Source organism: Curcuma longa, chromosome 8, assembly GCF_044706935.1.
Source record: "Curcuma longa cultivar G26 ecotype Majalengka, Jawa Barat chromosome 8, ITB_CL_G26_1.1, whole genome shotgun sequence".
Taxonomy (NCBI): Eukaryota; Viridiplantae; Streptophyta; class Magnoliopsida; order Zingiberales; family Zingiberaceae; genus Curcuma; species Curcuma longa.
In genome coordinates, this window is record NC_133868.1 from 7,667,236 (window position 1) to 7,686,052 (window position 18,817).

At 39.4% G+C, this 18,817-nt stretch overlaps 3 protein-coding genes and 2 long non-coding RNA genes across 13 annotated transcripts; 3 read left to right on the forward strand and 2 right to left on the reverse strand.

Moving 5' to 3' along the window:
- Nucleotides 1–530: 530 nt before the first annotated feature.
- On the reverse strand, nucleotides 531–1,790 carry LOC141833967 (uncharacterized). The gene is made up of 5 exons (XM_074721450.1): nucleotides 1,311–1,790; nucleotides 994–1,236; nucleotides 848–913; nucleotides 716–781; nucleotides 531–623 (listed from the first exon to the last, which is right to left on the reverse strand). Exons 1-5 carry the CDS (start codon nucleotides 1,788–1,790, stop codon nucleotides 531–533), a joined length of 948 nt encoding a protein of 315 aa, XP_074577551.1.
- Nucleotides 1,791–2,278: 488 nt separating this feature from the next.
- LOC141833557 (uncharacterized) lies at nucleotides 2,279–4,760 on the forward strand. 6 transcript variants are annotated; one of them, XR_012602220.1, is made up of 5 exons: nucleotides 2,279–2,772; nucleotides 2,897–2,996; nucleotides 3,797–3,918; nucleotides 4,006–4,086; nucleotides 4,254–4,760. It is a non-coding gene; the product is annotated as an uncharacterized LOC141833557 (long non-coding RNA). The 6 variants fall into 6 exon arrangements; XR_012602217.1 differs by having other exon boundaries at nucleotides 2,279–2,996; XR_012602218.1 differs by having other exon boundaries at nucleotides 2,855–3,918.
- Nucleotides 4,761–5,219: 459 nt separating this feature from the next.
- LOC141832862 (uncharacterized) lies at nucleotides 5,220–7,092 on the reverse strand. Of its 4 annotated transcripts, none has more exons than XR_012602161.1 (4): nucleotides 6,688–7,092; nucleotides 6,518–6,582; nucleotides 5,978–6,346; nucleotides 5,220–5,642 (listed from the first exon to the last, which is right to left on the reverse strand). It is a non-coding gene; the product is annotated as an uncharacterized LOC141832862 (long non-coding RNA). The 4 variants fall into 4 exon arrangements; XR_012602159.1 differs by having other exon boundaries at nucleotides 5,978–6,170; nucleotides 6,299–6,346; nucleotides 6,518–7,092; XR_012602160.1 differs by having other exon boundaries at nucleotides 5,978–6,204; nucleotides 6,299–6,346; nucleotides 6,518–7,092.
- Nucleotides 7,093–9,960: 2,868 nt separating this feature from the next.
- Nucleotides 9,961–14,087, forward strand: LOC141834210 (UDP-D-apiose/UDP-D-xylose synthase 2-like). Its single transcript, XM_074721661.1, has 10 exons — nucleotides 9,961–10,051; nucleotides 10,134–10,463; nucleotides 10,692–10,784; nucleotides 10,878–10,985; nucleotides 12,662–12,776; nucleotides 12,887–13,020; nucleotides 13,087–13,188; nucleotides 13,263–13,355; nucleotides 13,430–13,565; nucleotides 13,637–14,087. Exons 2-10 carry the CDS (start codon nucleotides 10,173–10,175, stop codon nucleotides 13,750–13,752), a joined length of 1,188 nt encoding a protein of 395 aa, XP_074577762.1. The 5' UTR covers nucleotides 9,961–10,051; nucleotides 10,134–10,172; the 3' UTR covers nucleotides 13,753–14,087.
- Nucleotides 14,088–14,549: 462 nt separating this feature from the next.
- LOC141833433 (uncharacterized) lies at nucleotides 14,550–18,732 on the forward strand. Its single transcript, XM_074720881.1, has 7 exons — nucleotides 14,550–14,837; nucleotides 15,332–15,400; nucleotides 15,970–16,086; nucleotides 16,151–16,225; nucleotides 17,515–17,649; nucleotides 17,719–17,860; nucleotides 18,260–18,732. The coding sequence occupies exons 1-7, from the start codon at nucleotides 14,619–14,621 to the stop codon at nucleotides 18,415–18,417; spliced, it is 915 nt and encodes a 304-aa protein (XP_074576982.1). The 5' UTR covers nucleotides 14,550–14,618; the 3' UTR covers nucleotides 18,418–18,732.
- Nucleotides 18,733–18,817: the final 85 nt, after the last annotated feature.

Genomic DNA, 18,817 nt, shown 5'->3' on the forward strand with positions numbered 1-18,817 from the left:
TAATAGGCCATACAAATCTGTGATTCTGGCGAATTGAGTTGACAAGCCAAATGGGCTCCGCCTCATGGCAGTATTCTCGTGCTGAGATCGATGAAACAATAATTTTTGAATTTTTATAGCCAATTAATATTTGATGCGTAGGCGATTAGATGCACACTCAGGTGCCTTAATAATTTCTCACATTAACGCCATATCGACAAATTAACATGGACAGACGGTGTTAATGGGCGAGATTCGAAGTAGGCATGTAGTTGCTCTCATTCATAATTGCACAAACCTAGTCTATAGATTTAGAGCATCTTTTTCATCTGCACTACTGATAAACACTTTCAAGGCTAACGAGATTTGGCAAGTCCTGCAAAGAGTTCTCAAAATTTCTTATTGGTATGTCCCTGTTCTAAGTATAATTGAACCCAAAAAAAAGCAGTACTATTTTAGAGGAAGTGGTGCATAGACTCCAAAACCGAAACTCCTCTTCAAATCCTATGGCTGCGAGCAGTCCAGGATCATCATCTTCTTTGGATGTCATTCTACAACTTTGGCGAATTTTGTAGGTCAAATCCAAGATTCACACCATTGTAAGCAATGGGAGCATACATCCACAACTCATCAGAGCTCAAGAACTGCAAATTGATAGATAATAATGCAGACATGACACCAACTATCATCACGATTTAGATTCAGCGGACAAGAGTAAGAAATGAGTTTTTCTTGCCTTTATTTGGAGCTGCAAAAACTTCACATATTGAACTGCTTCTTCAAGCATTGTGCTTATGTCGACCTATGAAAACCAACACGGAACAAGTTAGCTACGATCCAGACGACGACAAAAAGAATGGATGCTCACTTTTGTTCCATTTGGAATCAGATTCTGCAAAATTCTCAATCTCTCGTTGATCCTTTCTCTCCTCTTCTGCATAACATTTTCAACGCCAACAACTTTCAGAAATTGAGTATAGATCTATGATCGATCGATCGGAATATGAACGGTACCCTTGCGTAGAGGCTCAGTGGATCAGTTGCAGATCCGCGGCAAGCTTTTTTCTTGCCGTTTAGATTCAGAGCCATTGCAGCAGTTCCGGCGGCATTCAGCTCCTGAGAGTGAGAACCATCATCCTCAGAGCAGTAGCAGCAGGAGCTTTGAGGATTCGTGTCGCCATTGCTCTTCTCGTCATTGCAAGTGTTTTCGCTCTTCTGCGCCTTCTTGGCCCGTGCATTCCTTCCCTTTTTGGGCACCTGAAACAAAAACAAAGCTTATCAAATAGCTTCGACGCCACAGATTGTCCTGTGAATAGTTCAGACATACTTACAGCTGCTGAGGCCCTGCCCTTCCTTTTATAACTTCCCAATTGGTCACCATCTGCATCGAGTTTTGCTGTCCTCTCGATAGGTTTTAAGAAAGAGTCGACCACCTCATCATCTCTCCTTGCCTCGTTCAAGCATACCGCAGGGTAAGCACCAGCAGGCACAGACGGCGTGTCGATTTTCTCCCCGCCGATGCTAAAATTCATCGGCCCGGAGCACACACCGACGACCGGAACCGCGTGCGGATAGCTCAAGTTATAATAGCCATCGTAATTTCCAGCGGGAGCATCGTCCTTGTAGTTCAGATCATGGGAGAAGTCGTCGTAGGCATTGTCATTGTGATCAGGCCACAGCATCTGCTGGTCTTGGCTGCTGGAGAAGCCCCGAGAGCCGAACAACTGAGTCATCACTTCCGATTCGTCGACCAACATCGCCGGATCGAAGGCGCTCCAGCTCGCCTCCGGTCCCATGACTTCAGGCTCCATTGCCGCCGTTCGCTGATCGAATAGCTTGAATGTACAGCAGGAGATTGTACATATATATATATGATCAAGTGTGGAAAGAATGTCTGTTTGTACACCAATCGACTTCATTCTTTAATTCACAAGAATGACAGGCTTCAAGAACAGCTAAGATGGAGGTAATGGCGCAGTGAATATCGATCGATCATTTCCCGCACGACGTCGGCACTGTTGCATTAATTAGCATGTCAACTGCTGCATCGATTTTCTTGAGCAGACAAAATCTGGAGAGGACTGTAAATTAATGGCCAATGGAATATGTTGGACTTTGGAGGTGAAATCTTCTGATACGAGAGCAGGAAAATGTAGCAGGAAAGGTAGCATGACACACGTGGCGGTCCATGTGTGTCATGCCACGTGGAATGCCACGTGGGTGGGTTTTCTGCGTTCTTCCCCTCCTTCCTTCCCCTGAGGCACAAGAGCGAATTTCTCTCCGCGCGCGCGTGGCGAAAAATTAAAACCTAACCCGAGCCGCCAAACCTGCGATTCCGCTTCCCCTGCCCGCCGCTGCGCTCCCTTCTCAGTTCTCCCTCTGCTCTATCGCCGCGCTCCCTTCTCCCCTTGCCCGCCGCCGCGCTCTACTCTCTTCTCCCTCTGCTCGCCGCCGCGCCCTCTGCTCGCCTCTCCCTCTCGTCGCCCCCCGTCGCCGCCCCATCGCCGCCGATCTCGCAGCTCGACGAGAGAGCTGACGACGTCGTCGCCTCTCGTCCTGAGAGACCTCGTCGCCGGCGTCGCCTCCCCGTCCTGATCGCCGCCGTCGCCACGTCCCGTCACCTTCATCTAGGTTTTAGGGTTTGCTAACCCTAAATCCCCAAAATCGTCTCCCCATCCCAAAATCGCGGCCGCCGGGATACTCTGTATGTGTCTTTATCTATACAAGTAACAACTTTAAAGATTGTTCTTTCTCCCTATTTTGGACAGTGCTGCATCCTTACCGACAACCATGGTAAGCAAATTTTAGTCCTTTTACTTGTGAAAATGTGGTTTTATAGACTTGACATATAATCTGCTTATCCACATTTCATTAGTTTATGGCCAAGTGATGAGTGATGACCAAGTTTGTTTCACAGTTTGAAAACAAAGAGAAGAAGATAGATTAGTACAGGAAGTTCCAGCATACAATGGTTTGCCAAAGAGTAGTATTTTGGCTGACGAAACAGCCATAAGAAGGTCTGTTTCATGAATTTACAAATATTTCTTTGGTGTTTCCTGGCCTATGGTAATTGCCTCATATATTTTGCATGGTAACATGTTTCCTCCTCTTGTCTACTAAGATGTATTAATTTGACCTGTCATTTCGATAGCTGATCCCATTTTAACTTTCTCAAACTTGTTGAATTAGTACAACATATGTACGTGGATTTTCACTTGTGTTGCTCGGTATTTACAGTTGAAGAAAAATTGATATTTGCATCTCATAAATTGTTTACATTTCTATGTTGACTAGTTTCTAATTCAAGTAGTTTCTTTATTTTAATATTATTTGTTAGAATTGGATGATACAATTTACAAATTAACTTGTTACATCAGTAACGATATTGAATTAGACCATTGCATAGAATATACCACTTGGAATGATTTGTGACAGTAATTAAATTTTGAAAATTCATTTGATGTCAATAAATTCCAGTTTAGAAATTATTTATACCACTTGCTGTATTGGATATATACTAAAAGTCTCCAACTCAGTAATTGTTCATAACAACAAGAACATTGCTTCTCAAGTAATTGTGTCCTTATTACAGTATTTACTTAAACTATCAATATACATTTCTAATTGAACATTGAAGATCACAGGAAATGCTATAGGAATCAATCTAAGACTGTTCCGTGAGTTTCTGTATAGCAAATCTAATGTTCTTATTTGCTTGTTGACAGGTTTGAGTTGCAGTACCAGGCCTTTATATTCTAATTAACTATATCACATATCTTAATTGTTTGATTAGATTTTTTTTTTTTTGAAAAAGTAGGATGTTGCTAGTGTGACCCAATTAAATGTGAGTGTGGAGGATGTTTTTGCAATTGGGGATCTTCAGCAGACGGCTAAAATCGTTTGAAGACGGCTATAGAGAAAGTTGGATACACGGGCAAGGTAACCTAAATTTCTTTATTTCCAAAATAAAGAAATTGATATAAGAGATTTAAGGGACTAAAAGTTTGCTTTTCTTGGGTCTGTCAGGTTGTTATTGGGATGGATGTTGCAGTTTCTGAGTTTTATAATGATAAAGATAAGACTTATGATCTTAACTTCAAAGTGGAGGTAAATTCTTGTTTTTGTTCTGAGATATCTAATGGTTGGAAACTAATATAAATGTGGGTAACTCTAAACTATCTATCTTGTTATGTTTCAGTTATTTATTTTATTTTATTTTATTGTTTATCTTTTCCACACAAGTAACTTCACAAAGTTCGTTTTCTTCCCTATAGAACAATGATGGCTCCCAAAAAATCTCAAGCGACAGTTTGAAAGATGTCTACAAGTCTTTTGCATCCGAGTATCCCATTGTGTCTATAGAAGATCCAGTTGATCAGGATGATTGGACCCATTATAGCAAGATGACTGAAGAGATTGGACAGCAGGTCCAGATTATTGGACAGCGGTTCCTGATCTTGCTGCCCGCAGCTTCTTAGGATCGAAGAGGAGCTTGGTGATGCAACAATTTATGTCAGTTTAAAGTTTAGGGCGCCGGTGGAGCCTTACTAGGTGATGCTAGATCAAACCTTGCTTGTCTCTTCTACTGTGTGAGTTTCTGGTTTCCCCAAGTTTTGTGATGCCCACGTTGTTACATACTGTTTCATGCGGTGGGCAAAATAAGTGGCAATTTTCCTAATCGAACTTAGAAGATGTTCAATGATGGGATTGTCCTGTTGTGTTTGCTACTTTGTTCATTTTTCTTGCTTTGACGATTTTAGGAATCACTTCTATTGAGCTTATGATTTTGTGCCATGATTTGTTTGTCATACATGATAAAGCTTCTCGACATTTGCATTTGATTCTAAATATTCTTGGGTTTTTTTTCTTGCGTTTAATAATCGTAAAAATGAATACATCATGGAGCAAGTAGACAAAATAGATTTTTTCAAATAAAATTTCATATTCCATTTTATCTAATTTATAATTTACTATAAATGGATTCAGACATACCAAATACATCATGGAGCAAGTAGACAAAATGAAAATACCACTATTAGCCGATTGAATCAAGCAAACCACAAATGTCAAATTTGTTCCATTTCATAAATTCAATCAAACAAAGAAATGAAAAATAAATCATTTCCATATAATTCCATTTCATTTCATTCACCAAATGCAACTTAAATCCATCATTCGATATATTTAAATAGCGCAGCTCAAAGCAGAGTTGCGGCGAGGAACAAGTAGCATTCATCCACTGATAGTAATGGCAGATCAAATACAAGCAACTCAGCACAAGAGACGGAGGAAAAGATTACAGAAAACACTTTCTGAGAACTATTCCAATGCCTACAAATTGCCGGTGTCGTGAGCTACAGATGAACAACAACACATAAAATCTAAAATTTTGATGAAGACATTTCAGGCTACTACAGAGTTCCACTGTTGAGTTCTTCACCTTCTGCTCCAAATGGTAGCTCGGAAAAAAGCTTCCTACAAATACAAACACCTTTTGGCCCCTGCTGAGAAAAGGATATGATTTTCATGGTAATATCCTAAAAAGGTTTCAGATCAATTAGTGTTGCATAAAGCATCAAAGGTACATAATACCAAAGAAAAAAGGTTCAAACTGTAAGCAAGTAATTCTCTCGGAGTATTGTTGCTCACATCATTTTCTCAATCTACATAAAATATTATTAACTGTTAGCACCAACCCGAAGCAAGTACATGCAAAAGACATTTTGAAAATCCAACTGAAACTGATGCAAAACTTTCACATCCATTTTCATGGCATCTTTAAATGAGGATGCTCCCACAGGAAGAATCATAAATTCTTGATTAAATTAAAGTCAAAATGGACAATGTAAGAAGTGGATTGTTAGCTACTCAAGTAAAGACCAGAGTTTTATTTCCAGCAAGATTAGCAATGTGCTGAATAAAAGAATGGAGTAGCAATCTTCAGAAACATGGATCAGTCTGCTACAAAGAAAAAAAAAACTAATGGAAAATCATAAACCTGATAAAGTGGTATCTTCTTCACATTAGCTCCTGCTTTGCACACAGCAAGAGAAACAGCCAGTATAGCATTTGCTCCCAGCTGTAGGTATGAGAGTATAGAGAATGATCTGTTTGCACCAACCCCATTCATTGGAGGTTCCATCAAGCTTTTGGACCATGAAGTTATCAATTTCAATCTGCTCAGTTGGATCCTTGAAAAGAAATAGCAGTTGTATGTTTTCTAAACTGTTGGTACCAGAAGCATCTCATTCACTACTCTATCTCAGGGTAACTTCAATTATACTTCAGGCCACAAAAAATAACATTGTTTATCACTCACCTTCCCAATCAGAGCAGGTCCGATAATAGCATTGACATTTGCAACAGCCTAGAGCAAGACATCCAAAATATACAATCAGTTCATTTTCCCCAAAATGCAACCAAAATGTGAAAGGGTTTCTTGTTCTATTTACATATATCTAGTCTGCCTATATACGATATGAGAAAAGCAAATCTGGACAATATTATAACTCTATAATTGAAAAGAAAGATACTCAACCTTGAGAACACCCTTGGCAAGATAATCTGATCCTCCATCTCTTAGCTCTAGAGCTTCATATACACCTAAACCACCATTAAAGGAAAGAAGACATTGTAAACAATAAAGCAATGAACTCTAATCACACAAATTTAAAAAAATAAATAAATGAAGGCGTCAAAACAATTGACGTCAAAACATTTTTCTTCCCATGACCCGCGATTTTGGGACGGGGAGGCGATCTTGGGGATTTAGGGTTAGCAAACCCTAAAACCTAGATGAAGGTGACGGGACATGGCGACGGCGGTGATCGGGACGGGGAGGCGACGCCGGCGACGAGCTCTCTCAGGACGAGAGGCGACGACGTCGTCAGCTCTCTCGTCGAGCTGCGAGATCGGCAGCGGGGCGGCGACGGGGGGCGACGAAAGGGAGAGGCGAGCAGAGGGCGCGGCGGCGAGCAGAGGGAGAAGAGAGCAGAGCGCGGCGGCGGGCAAGGGGAGAAGGGAGCGTGGCGATCAGAGGAGAAGAGAGCAGAGGGAGAACTGAGAAGGGAGCGCAGCGGCGGGCAGGGGGAAGCGGAATCGCAGGTTTGGCGGCTCGGGTTAGGTTTTAATTTTTCGCCACGCGCGCGCGGAGAGAAATTCGCTCTTGTGCCTTGGGGGAAATTCAGAAAACCCACGTGGCAGTCCACGTGGCATGGCACACGTGGACCGCCACGTGTGTCATGCTACCTTTCCTGTTACGTTTTCCTGCTCTCTATCATTTCTGTTGCTCACATCATTTTCTCAATCTACATAAAATATTATTAACTGTTAGCACCAACCCGAAGCAAGTACATGCAAAAGACATTTTGAAAATCCAACTGAAACTGATGCAAAACTTTCACATCCATTTTCATGGCATCTTTAAATGAGGATGCTCCCACAGGAAGAATCATAAATTCTTGATTAAATTAAAGTCAAAATGGACAATGTAAGAAGTGGATTGTTAGCTACTCAAGTAAAGACCAGAGTTTTATTTCCAGCAAGATTAGCAATGTGCTGAATAAAAGAATGGAGTAGCAATCTTCAGAAACATGGATCAGTCTGCTACAAAGAAAAAAAAAAACTAATGGAAAATCATAAACCTGATAAAGTGGTATCTTCTTCACATTAGCTCCTGCTTTGCACACAGCAAGAGAAACAGCCAGTATAGCATTTGCTCCCAGCTGTAGGTATGAGAGTATAGAGAATGATCTGTTTGCACCAACCCCATTCATTGGAGGTTCCATCAAGCTTTTGGACCATGAAGTTATCAATTTCAATCTGCTCAGTTGGATCCTTGAAAAGAAATAGCAGTTGTATGTTTTCTAAACTGTTGGTACCAGAAGCATCTCATTCACTACTCTATCTCAGGGTAACTTCAATTATACTTCAGGCCACAAAAAATAACATTGTTTATCACTCACCTTCCCAATCAGAGCAGGTCCGATAATAGCATTGACATTTGCAACAGCCTAGAGCAAGACATCCAAAATATACAATCAGTTCATTTTCCCCAAAATGCAACCAAAATGTGAAAGGGTTTCTTGTTTCTATTTACATATATCTAGTCTGCCTATATACGATATGAGAAAAGCAAATCTGGACAATATTATAACTCTATAATTGAAAAGAAAGATACTCAACCTTGAGAACACCCTTGGCAAGATAATCTGATCCTCCATCTCTTAGCTCTAGAGCTTCATATACACCTAAACCACCATTAAAGGAAAGAAGACATTGTAAACAATAAAGCAATGAACTCTAATCACACAAATTTAAAAAAAAAAAATGAAGGCATCAAAACAATTGACGTCAAAACATTTTTCTTCCCATGACCCGCGATTTTGGGACGGGGAGGCGATCTTGGGGATTTAGGGTTAGCAAACCCTAAAACCTAGATGAAGGTGACGGGACATGGCGACGGCGGTGATCGGGACGGGGGAGGCGACGCCGGCGACGAGCTCTCTCAGGACGAGAGGCGACGACGTCGTCAGCTCTCTCGTCGAGCTGCGAGATCGGCAGCGGGGCGGCGACGGGGGGCGACGAAAGGGAGAGGCGAGCAGAGGACGCGGCGGCGAGCAAAGGGAGAAGAGAGCAGAGCGCGGCGACGGGCAAGGGGAGAAGGGAGCGTGGCGATCAAAGGAGAAGAGAGCAGAGGGAGAACTGAGAAGGGAGCGCAGCGGCGGGCAGGGGGAAGCGGAATCGCAGGTTTGGCGGCTCGGGTTAGGTTTTAATTTTTCGCCACACGCGCGCGGAGAGAAATTCGCTCTTGTGCCTCAGGGGAAGGAAGGAGGGGAAGAACGCAGAAAATCCACCCACGTGGCAGTCCACGTGGCATGACACACGTGGACCGCCACATGTGTCATGCTACCTTTCCTGCTACATTTTCCTGCTCTCTATCATTTCTCTTGCAAAAATCTCTAATAAATAAAAAAAAGGAGTGCGATTTCATCGAAATCAGAGGCCTGTGGTTCATTGCTTTCGAGACAATGCTGGGGAATCAAATTACATTTTAGAGATCAGAAGTCACTCATTGTTTAATATACAGACAGCATGAATATTGACTGAATTAAGACAAAATATTTCCCATATATCGTTCTGATCATGTGATCATCCATTGGATGGCAAAACCCAAAGGTTCTGTGCCTAACCTTAAATTTAGTCCTACATCACGAGTGACTTTGGCAAGTTTTTCTATCTGTTATTAAGCCTTTAGGGCTGTCGGTCAGGGGCATATGATTCATGCCCTTTGGTTAAGCATGTTCTGCATCTCTCACATCACGTGCATGTTCTGCAGCGTCGCACGATCATGCACAGGCGCAACAGCTGTGAATATTTATTTTAGAACAAACTCTTACTATAATTAAAAATATTATTATTATATATATATATATATATTATTTATCAACTTAACTAAAATTACTTAGATTTATTAAAAATAATTATAGCAGTAATTATTACAGTGTCACAGCAGCAAGATATTATATAATTATAATAGTTTTGAAGTGATATAAGTAACTATGTTAAAATCATTTTAATAAAATTAATAAAAAAATGTACTTATAAACATATATATTTATCAGATAAATAAAAAATGATTTATGTTTATATTGTAACTAATATTTTTTTCTCATTTTCTTCCTTATTTATTTACAAATTATTGTTAATAGACTATCAGCTATTTACTAGATCAGTCATGGGTCGATCTAACGCTTGTTGACTGTTAATGTTGCTGCTGTCTTGTTAATAAGGCCGTACAAGAAATTAATTGCATCGATTAATGACCACAATTTCCTTATCAGGATGGACAGCTGGCGAGAGGAGTGACAACGCGCTTACGGCCACATCGAGAAGGACACACTCTCCCAATCACCGCTCCGTGGCTATTTAAATCGGTCACTGCTAACCATCCCGAGGCATCTGCTCCGCATTGACCGCACCACTCTCGCTCTCTCGCTCTCTCTCTCTCTCTCCGCTCTTCCGCTCCTCCCCCGCACGCGTCGGCAGGAAGCTGAATCGAAGCCACCGAAAGGTTCCCCGTCCATCCGCATTCCGCTTGCTTCCTCCTCTTTCTTATTCTGCTTCTTCAATATTTTGTCTCTTCCTTTCGATAGATCCCGCTGATCGAGGAAGGAATCTTGAGCGCATCGGCCATGGCATCGGCTGCGAGGCTGGATCTTGACGGGAAACCGATAGAACCGATGACGATCTGCATGATTGGGGCCGGAGGATTCATCGGATCCCACCTATGCGAGAAACTGATGGCCGAGACGCCCCACACGGTGCTGGCAGTGGACGTCTACAGCGACAAGATCAAGCACCTACTCGACGCGGCGGAGGGGCAAGAGGCCGCGCACCGCCCATTGGGCGGCCGGATCCAGTTCCACCGCCTCAATATCAAGCACGACTCCAGGCTCGAGGGCCTCATCAAGATGTCGGATTTGGTTGGTTCCCTTGTCCCGTGGAACAGATCTAACCCTAGATCTCTTCTTGCGTTTTTCTTTCTTTTTTTTTCAGTGTGATCTGTGCGGTTCTGCATTTTTTACTGCTGCTTTACTTCTCAGCATCTTTTCCTTGCCGGTGAATCTGTGATGGTTTGAGCGAATCTTTCTTTCGTCATCGTCGCAAGGGATCCTAATGTATATGTAATACAACTTTTGTTTTCTTTGTAGATTATTAATCTGGCGGCAATCTGCACTCCTGCTGATTATAACACCCGCCCACTAGACACCATCTACAGCAATTTCATTGATGCTCTCCCGGTTGTGAGTTTTGAGACCCCTGGGCTTGTTCGTTTCCAGTTGGATTTTCTTTGTACTCTTCTTTGGTATTGATTTGGTTTATTGTGGCTTGTGCAGGTTAAGTATTGCTCAGAAAACAGCAAACGCGTCATTCATTTCTCAACGTGTGAAGTGTATGGGAAAACGATAGGAAGCTTCCTACCTAATGATCATCCTCTTAGAAAGGTATTATTGGCATTTCTACATCTGATTTACATATGGTTATTTGAAGATGCTATAAATTAATGAAACCATTTTCTTGGTAATATCTTTAATCCTCCATTATTTAATAACATTGCTTCTCGATGGTAATGACCTTCTTTTGACCTGAAAACGAGTGTTTATTATGGGTACTATTCAAGTTGTGTCAATAGTCATGTATCAACTTGAGGTTCATTTAAAAATAAGTATTCTAGGATAGGAAGTTTTGAACTCCGATTAATTACAAATCCAAATCACAAGACTGCAAGATTTTTTTTACTGCCAAAATAAAGAAACATTTTAACTGAAAAATTGTGAAAATATTATTTGATGATATATTTTTTGGCCATTTTTCTAAAACGAAAAGATTAGAGACTTAAGGCCTGAATCCAACAACAACAAAACGACTTTTGGTTTTTGTTTTGGTCTCTTTTTAAAAAAGAAAAGGAAAGAGAAGGATTAGCTGTATTTCTTTGCAAATGGCCTCCAATTTTGAGTTTTCTCGGATGTTAATAGTCCCAGAGGACCCAGGTGGGCCAGGTTAATTTCCTGTTTTATTTTACCTTAGGTGTCGCAGTTTTTGTTTTTATTAATACAATTTCCTAGATTATATATAGCAATTCAGACATCCATGAATAAGTGTAGACCAACTTTATAATAGAACACTTTTTGTCCACTTGAGAGAACTAATGAACTATTTTAAACATTTTTTAGCTCAGTTGTAGAAAATGTGCACCATGTTAAGGTTAAGTAGGCTCATTAATGTTCACGAGCTAACCTTGTCACATATTCATGAACAATAGAAGAACTTGATGAGGTTTTGGAGTTGGTAGTTGGCTTCCCATGAATCTACTAGAAATTATTTACATATTTGATACACTAGTGAATAAGCTAATTTTCATTTACTCGAATTTGATTTTACTCGTGAGTGGGAGTGTCATTCTATTGTGGTGGACATGCTTCTAGTTCATTAAACAAGCTTGAACATAAATTTTTTTTTGTCTCGATTGAATTTAAAGTTTGTTTAAATCAATATTATTTACAAGAAGTACTTTATGCAGCTGCATATGCTACACAACAAGAAACTGGATCATATCATCTAAATCCTATATATGGTAGCATTTTGAGTATATAGTGAGTGAGCCCATCTCCGCCATAGGACTGCACATGTACTGCATATTTGGTTTAGGCTGTTTATGCGTTATGGTTTTATCTATTTGGACAGTAGTCTTCCTTTTAAAAAAATTGATATATTAATTGGGAAGAGAGTAAGGAGAATGATGATGAGAAATTTATACAGCTAATTTTAGCCAGGGTTAGTACCAACCACTCCCTGTGGAAAAGTTTTTTGAAAATTTTTTCTACACCCTCTGTCTATGAGGATATATGAGCGTGCTAGATTGTGCATTAAACATCATTTTTTGAAAAGTTTTTCTACACCCTCTGTCTATCAAATCTGCTATTCCTGTTAATTGGGAAGAGAGTCAGAAAATTGGTTTCGAATGTTGTTGTGTAATTATATTCTAGTTTTTATTTTTTGGGCCAATGTCTGCTAAAGGAACACTTCTTTCATGGTGCTTAAGGCATCTTTCTCCTGGAATGGTATACTTGTTCATTATTCTACAGTTTGGCTAATGGAAAAAAAAAAAATGATTGAATAGGAACCTGAATTCTTTGTGCTCAAAGAAGATGCTTCACCCTGTATTTTTGGTCCCATTGAGAAACAGAGATGGTCTTATGCCTGTGCAAAGCAACTTATTGAGAGGCTGATTTATGGTATGTTTCTTACTTATTTCCTATGGTGCAATGGCACTGCCTTGAGTTCACCAATTTCCTATGGTATTTTATGTTGCAATCTACTTACACTTTATCTGGATCATCTATAGCTGAGGGTGCAGAAAATGGTCTTGAGTTCACCATTGTGAGACCTTTCAATTGGATTGGACCAAGGATGGACTTCATTCCTGGAATTGATGGTCCTAGCGAGGGTGTTCCGAGGGTTTTGGCATGCTTCAGTAATGTGCGTCATACACTTTTAGGTACTAATTTGCATGTATCTATTTAACCTAGCTTTTGCATTATGCAGAATCTGCTGCGGCGTGAGCCTCTGAAACTTGTTGATGGCGGTCAATCCCAACGAACATTTGTGTACATCAAGGATGCTATTGAAGCTGTTCTGCTTATGATAGTATGCAGATCTTATTTCTTCTTTCTCTCTCTTGTATTTCTACGGTGACAGACAATATTGTCCTGCTCTCTTAGGAAAATCCTGCTCGAGCTAATGGCCAGATCTTCAATGTCGGAAATCCTAACAATGAAGTCACTGTAAGACAACTTGCTGAAATTATGACACAGGTTTGTAATTAGACATTTGCTTTTTTTCGTTAGGGAAATCAAAGTCTTCAACTTATTCTGTGCCCGATCCCCAGGTATATTCAAAAGTATCAGGGGAGCCCCCTTTGGAGGTGCCTACGATTGATGTGAGTTCAAAAGACTTCTATGGCGAAGGATACGATGACAGTGATAAAAGAATTCCTGACATGACTATTATCAATAAGCAACTTGGTATGCGCTAGTTTCATTTCTCAAATTTCAAAGTGAAGTGGTATGGTATTTTATGGTCAATTCAAATGTAGGTTGGAGCCCGAAGACAGCCCTTTGGGACTTGCTGGATTCCACATTGACCTATCAGCACAAGACCTATGCTGAAGCAATTAGGAGGTCCATTGCAAAGCCTGCCGCATCGCGCTAGATGCTTGCCTGCCGTTCCTGTCTGCTTTTTCATATATTTTGCAGATCATATAGATTTTGCTAGCGATTTGGCGCGTTGTCCTTCTTTCTGTTGAGACTTTTATCACCAGCTTGTGTCCCATAATTTAATTATTATGGGAGCAATTCATTTACCTAATACTGGAATGCTGGAAGCAAAGCCTATAAGGCAATAACTGGTTTTTTGTTAATGGACCTTCATCTGTCTGACTCTTAAATAACCCTCTACCTTTGTATGAAATAAATCATCGTTTGAGACTCGGATTTGGAATTGATGCCTCAATTAAATTTATAATCTATCACGTTGTTAATTTGTTATCAGCCACTGCTAAATATTGATCAACCATATTATTATCTATAAAATATTTTAAGTTCTTGCCTTTTCCAATGGTTCATCAACCCAACGTCCTCGTCAGTGCTACTGCTCTCACTGGAGTTCTCACCTTTTCCAACCGTGTCTCAACCCAATTTCACTGTCGTCGCCGTTGCTGCATCTCCCACTGGCTGTAAGGACCAGGACTTCCGCCTACTCTCCACATCCACGCCATTTCATCGGTAAGAGCGGCCCCGCGATGACCCGGGACTTCACGTGGCTCCAGGCTGTTTCCATCCACTTCGATGACCACCGCTTCCCCGTCGGCGCTAGGAAGACCACCGGGTGGGCCGGTGGGACGACACCGGCACGAGTATTTGCAGTCGGATGGAGAGTAAAGGGTCCTTTTTTAATAATTACTAAACTCAGGGTTGTTTTTATTAATTACTCTTTATTATTTTTTTTAGATTTTCCTTTTCTCATATTCCAGGACCTATTGACCGTTCAGTTTGCATAACAACTATCTCCCGATTGCGATGAGCTTCGGAGCCCTCCCGCTCTGTCAAAATCCTCATCACTTTCTCTCGATAAACCCTAATCTTGCCTTTCAATCTCTCGTACCTTGGCATTCCAGATCGTCGCCTGTTGGATCTTCCCAGCTTAACCGATGTCTGAGGAGGTTTTCCTCGTCCGCCTCCGCGTCTGGTTCATCGTGGTATTTGGATCTCCCGCTCCTCCCCTTTCAAATAAACGAGGTAATGTCTGATGTCCAGGTGTTCGGGTGCAGTATTTTCCATTTCGATAATTCAACTCAATTTCTAGACCGTTAGTTACTTCGTGAATCTCTGAATGGATGTCAACAAGAATCGTTTACTAGTATTATAAGTTATTATTGTATAGACACAAGCTCCCTCGATTTGCTAAAAAAGATGAGATATTGGAAAAAGAATAGCATTTTTAGCGAAGGTTATGTTTTTTGTTTGTCTATGCTCCCTGGTGGCTATAAGCCATTAAATCAAAAAGATTATATCTGGTTGGTCAGTGAAATAAACCAGTGAATCCACATTTTAGAATTATGCAAGCTTCATATGGTAAAATTGTCAGTATTAGGTAGGAAAAGAACAGAGTAACAGTTGTAAGAATATTTTATTCGCAGAAGCTATCATAATCAACTGCATACCATTGACTTTTTTATATATAAATGATAAGCATGACTTATTATGATTTTGTTGATCCTTATGCATTTTAGGTTATGATACCATCAGAGAGTAAGACTTTGCATTTGTATGAAGCAAGGTATTTGGGTCTATTGGAAGAGGTAACTTCTCTATTATGTTTGCAATTTATATTCCAACTTCATTTTTTAAAATATCATTGATACTCTTCTTCCATAGTTTTTATGGTCTAATTTTGCTAAATATAATAACCAATAGTTATTCACTGAGATTTGAGCAATGTTTTTAATTGGCTGCTTATGTGCTCGTGTGGATCTGGATTGTAGTGAAGGATGAATTACTAGAAGCAACATCTAACAAATAGATACTTTGGAGATAGATTAGTATGTGTGAGTATGCAAGGTATGTTATGTAATTAGATGCATGCTATTATATCAACCATTCGGTAAATATGCATTTACAACCATGGAGTACATCTGATAAATATGGTATTCTATAGAATTTTCTCAGGACCTTCTCATTCTGGAAGTTTAGCTGATCCTTGTGGTAATTTACCTTCATAGTGTTCTATATTCCTCTTCAATCTGCAGGTTGTAGAGTTAGTTAGCAAACTTTTCTATATCATACGTGTCAACAGTCAACAGACATGTTTGTTGCTTTTGCAGCTCTGTGAATGTATGCATAATTTTCTTATCAGTGCTACTTTATGCAGTCACTGTCTAAAACAAAGATGTTTGTGCACTTTGTGTTGGATCCAGTTCTCTCCAGAATATCTGAATTTGGAACACCGTATGCTGCTAAATATGGTTGTTTGGTTGTCATAGAGAGTGTAAGTCTTTGTTTCATCACTTCCTAATTAATATAGTAGGAAAGTTGAATCTCTTTTGGAACAGTTTAATCGCTTGGAGATTGGGGCATTGGTATCCATTAGGGGCATTAGTCGTGTGGGCATTGTAAAGCTTACGCAGGTAAGATCTTAAACAAACCTATTACTATAATACAAATTTGTAGATAAACTATATTATTTAAATTCAAATGGAATCTAATATTTCTGTACAACAAAGATTTATATGCATGAGATAAAAGGTCTTTCTTGCAACATAGCTCTAGAAACTTCAACATTTATGATTTGGTTTTGCGAAGATCCCATGAACAATGCAATCCAATTTCCATAACTTACTGATAGAGGAATTTAGCAATTGGCAATTAGAATGCCAGAGGCCATCAAACTTCTAGTTAATCTTCTTCATTTTCATTCATTGTTCTTTGGGGGAAAAACTATTGTGGTTGTAGTTTTTGAAATTTTCTTTGACATTTTAGATGTGAAATTATTATTTTTTGTTGAAGGTAGAATGCTGAGTTTGGCTCTGAGTCAAGGCAAATGTTGATATGAGTTTCTAGCATGTTGTCTTAAAGTAAGTTTGTAAATCAGCATGTTGGAGATAGACTCCTGTTGAAACTCGACACAATTAAAAATTCATGAGCTCAAGCTTAGCATTTCACAATATTTAGCTTGCTCATTTAGGTTGGATCGACTAGAGGAACAGGAGGGAGAGGGAAAGGCTTACTAATGTAAACATGAACATCCATCAATTTCATCCATTTTGAAGCATTTTTCTTCCTCCTACTCTTCATTTCCCTCCCACACTCCCTTCCACTCTCCCTTTTGCAGCATTTTTCAATTTAATAGCAGCAGTTCCCTCATAGCTGAGAACTCATTTTCTGAGACTAAATTAGGGGGAATCACAATGAATCTATACCATGTTATCATTATAGTTTAAAGTTTGCTATTAGGAACCTGGTATCCATCTTTAGGAGTAGTACTTTTTCATTCTAAAGGGCTCTCAACCTCTCATATAAATTATCTTTCGGCTTTTAAAAATTTTTGCTCTGTGAGATGTGTTTTTGAAACTACATCACAAGTGCTGGAGGAGCATTAGCAGACGGGCCTCCAAGCAGATCATCATTTTGCAAAATAACCCTAGGGCTTCATTTTTTGCAGTGTGAGACTTGAGAAGACTAGACAAAAGTATACGGAGAGCACAGTTTTGTTTTAGGGTAACATGATTCCTTGGGCAGGGTGGTTCCATGTTATGTGGAAAAAAATGTTATTTTCAAAATAAAAACAAGAAAATAGATAAATTATTTCCTTACTAAAATAGCCTAATGTTTATCTAAAAAAATAAGTTTTGTTTCCCTTCCATACTTTCTTAATGTTGTTTGCCCATATGTTTGGTGACATTCATTATTGATTCAGATGGAACCCTATTTAAAGGGACTTGTCCTGCCGATATTGGACAACATTGCTGACCAACAAAGTGAACTAGACAAGAAACTTCAGGAACTGACAGAGTTGATCATTAGTCTACATAACCTACAAATTAGACTAAAGGTAAATGCCTAATCATCTAAGTTGCCTGCCGCTTGCAATTATTTTTCACAGACTGTGTTTATCATTCAGGCTTCTAAGCAAGAACTGCTGCAAACACGTACTAAGAACTCTATTGCATGGGCCCAAAAAGATGTTTTCAAAGATTGTGATCAATCTTTCATTCCCAAATTGGCTGAACGAATATCTTTTGCTGCACTACAACCCGTATCAGGTCAAGATAAATTATTTTCATATACGGGCAGAAATGTCAATCTTGGACCTCTTCAATTTCTATTCATATTTGTCTATCGAGAATTAACGGATAGTTTGTGCTTTGATTTGCGATATTCACACTTTATATGTAATGTTATAGTTTATATATATTTTAATTTTTATGTGCTTTTTCCATAAAATTTAATTTTATCATGTGCTGGTTCATGATGTTATGTTCTCTAATCTTTGTTGGCTTTGAATTGTTTTATTTTTCACTAGGTTGGTAACATAACATTGGGAATTTGATCTATTCAATCATTGTTAGACTTGAAGCAAGACTCCGTGCTATAAAATACCAGATAGTCTATTATCAATTCATCTATGGCTAACTATTTCCTAATTTTCCTTCATGCTTTAGGTATGACTGACTCAGAGTTGTTTGCTCTGCAACAAGAAAAATTACGTGCAATGGATTTAAGAGATACATCGGAAAGAGTCAACTATTGTATCCAGTTCACTAGAAATAGCATTAACATGGTTGCAGCAAAACTAGCTATTCAATCTTTAGAAACCTAATGTCAACGATCCTACAAAGTTAGGAGTTTGAATTATCATCGTCTCCAACTGTTGATGAAATCTAGAACACCCAGTAAATTGCCCGATACAGCAGTAAAGTCAAAACTTTCTTCACAAATTGTGAACAGTGTGGATTCTTCCTTTCATTTTCTCTATCTTCTGTAGTTATCTGGTTTTGATTTATACCAACCTTTTTTATTGTGGCTTGGGCATATCCATGCTGCAAGAAGAATGCTTAATTTGTTGTCTTGAAATGTAACATGTTTAATTTGATAAAAACATGTCTGCCAAGTATTTCTGGCAAACACTAGTTAATAGACCTTTTAGGTTGAAATTGTCACTTGAAAATAGCAGATTATTGAGAATAAAATTTTGACCAAGGTATGATTTAGGTAAAATC

What these genes read in the sequence shown, in the direction of transcription:
- LOC141833433 (XM_074720881.1), top strand. Translation starts at nt 14,619, where the DNA reads ATGAGCTTCGGAGCCCTCCCGCTCTGTCAAAATCCTCATCACTTTCTC. An exon ending in GCATTGTAAAGCTTACGCAG is followed by an intron (nt 16,226 to 17,514) that starts GTAAGATCTTAA and finishes TTATTGATTCAG; the next exon opens with ATGGAACCCTATTTAAAGGG. An exon ending in ACCTACAAATTAGACTAAAG is followed by an intron (nt 17,650 to 17,718) that starts GTAAATGCCTAA and finishes TTTATCATTCAG; the next exon opens with GCTTCTAAGCAAGAACTGCT.
- LOC141833967 (XM_074721450.1), bottom strand. Translation starts at nt 1,790, where the DNA reads ATGGAGCCTGAAGTCATGGGACCGGAGGCGAGCTGGAGCGCCTTCGAT. An exon ending in CACTGAGCCTCTACGCAAGG is followed by an intron (nt 914 to 993) that starts GTACCGTTCATA and finishes AATGTTATGCAG; the next exon opens with AAGAGGAGAGAAAGGATCAA. An exon ending in TGATTCCAAATGGAACAAAA is followed by an intron (nt 782 to 847) that starts GTGAGCATCCAT and finishes TGGTTTTCATAG; the next exon opens with GTCGACATAAGCACAATGCT.
- LOC141834210 (XM_074721661.1), top strand. Translation starts at nt 10,173, where the DNA reads ATGGCATCGGCTGCGAGGCTGGATCTTGACGGGAAACCGATAGAACCG. An exon ending in TCATCAAGATGTCGGATTTG is followed by an intron (nt 10,464 to 10,691) that starts GTTGGTTCCCTT and finishes TTTTCTTTGTAG; the next exon opens with ATTATTAATCTGGCGGCAAT. An exon ending in TATTGAGAGGCTGATTTATG is followed by an intron (nt 12,777 to 12,886) that starts GTATGTTTCTTA and finishes GATCATCTATAG; the next exon opens with CTGAGGGTGCAGAAAATGGT.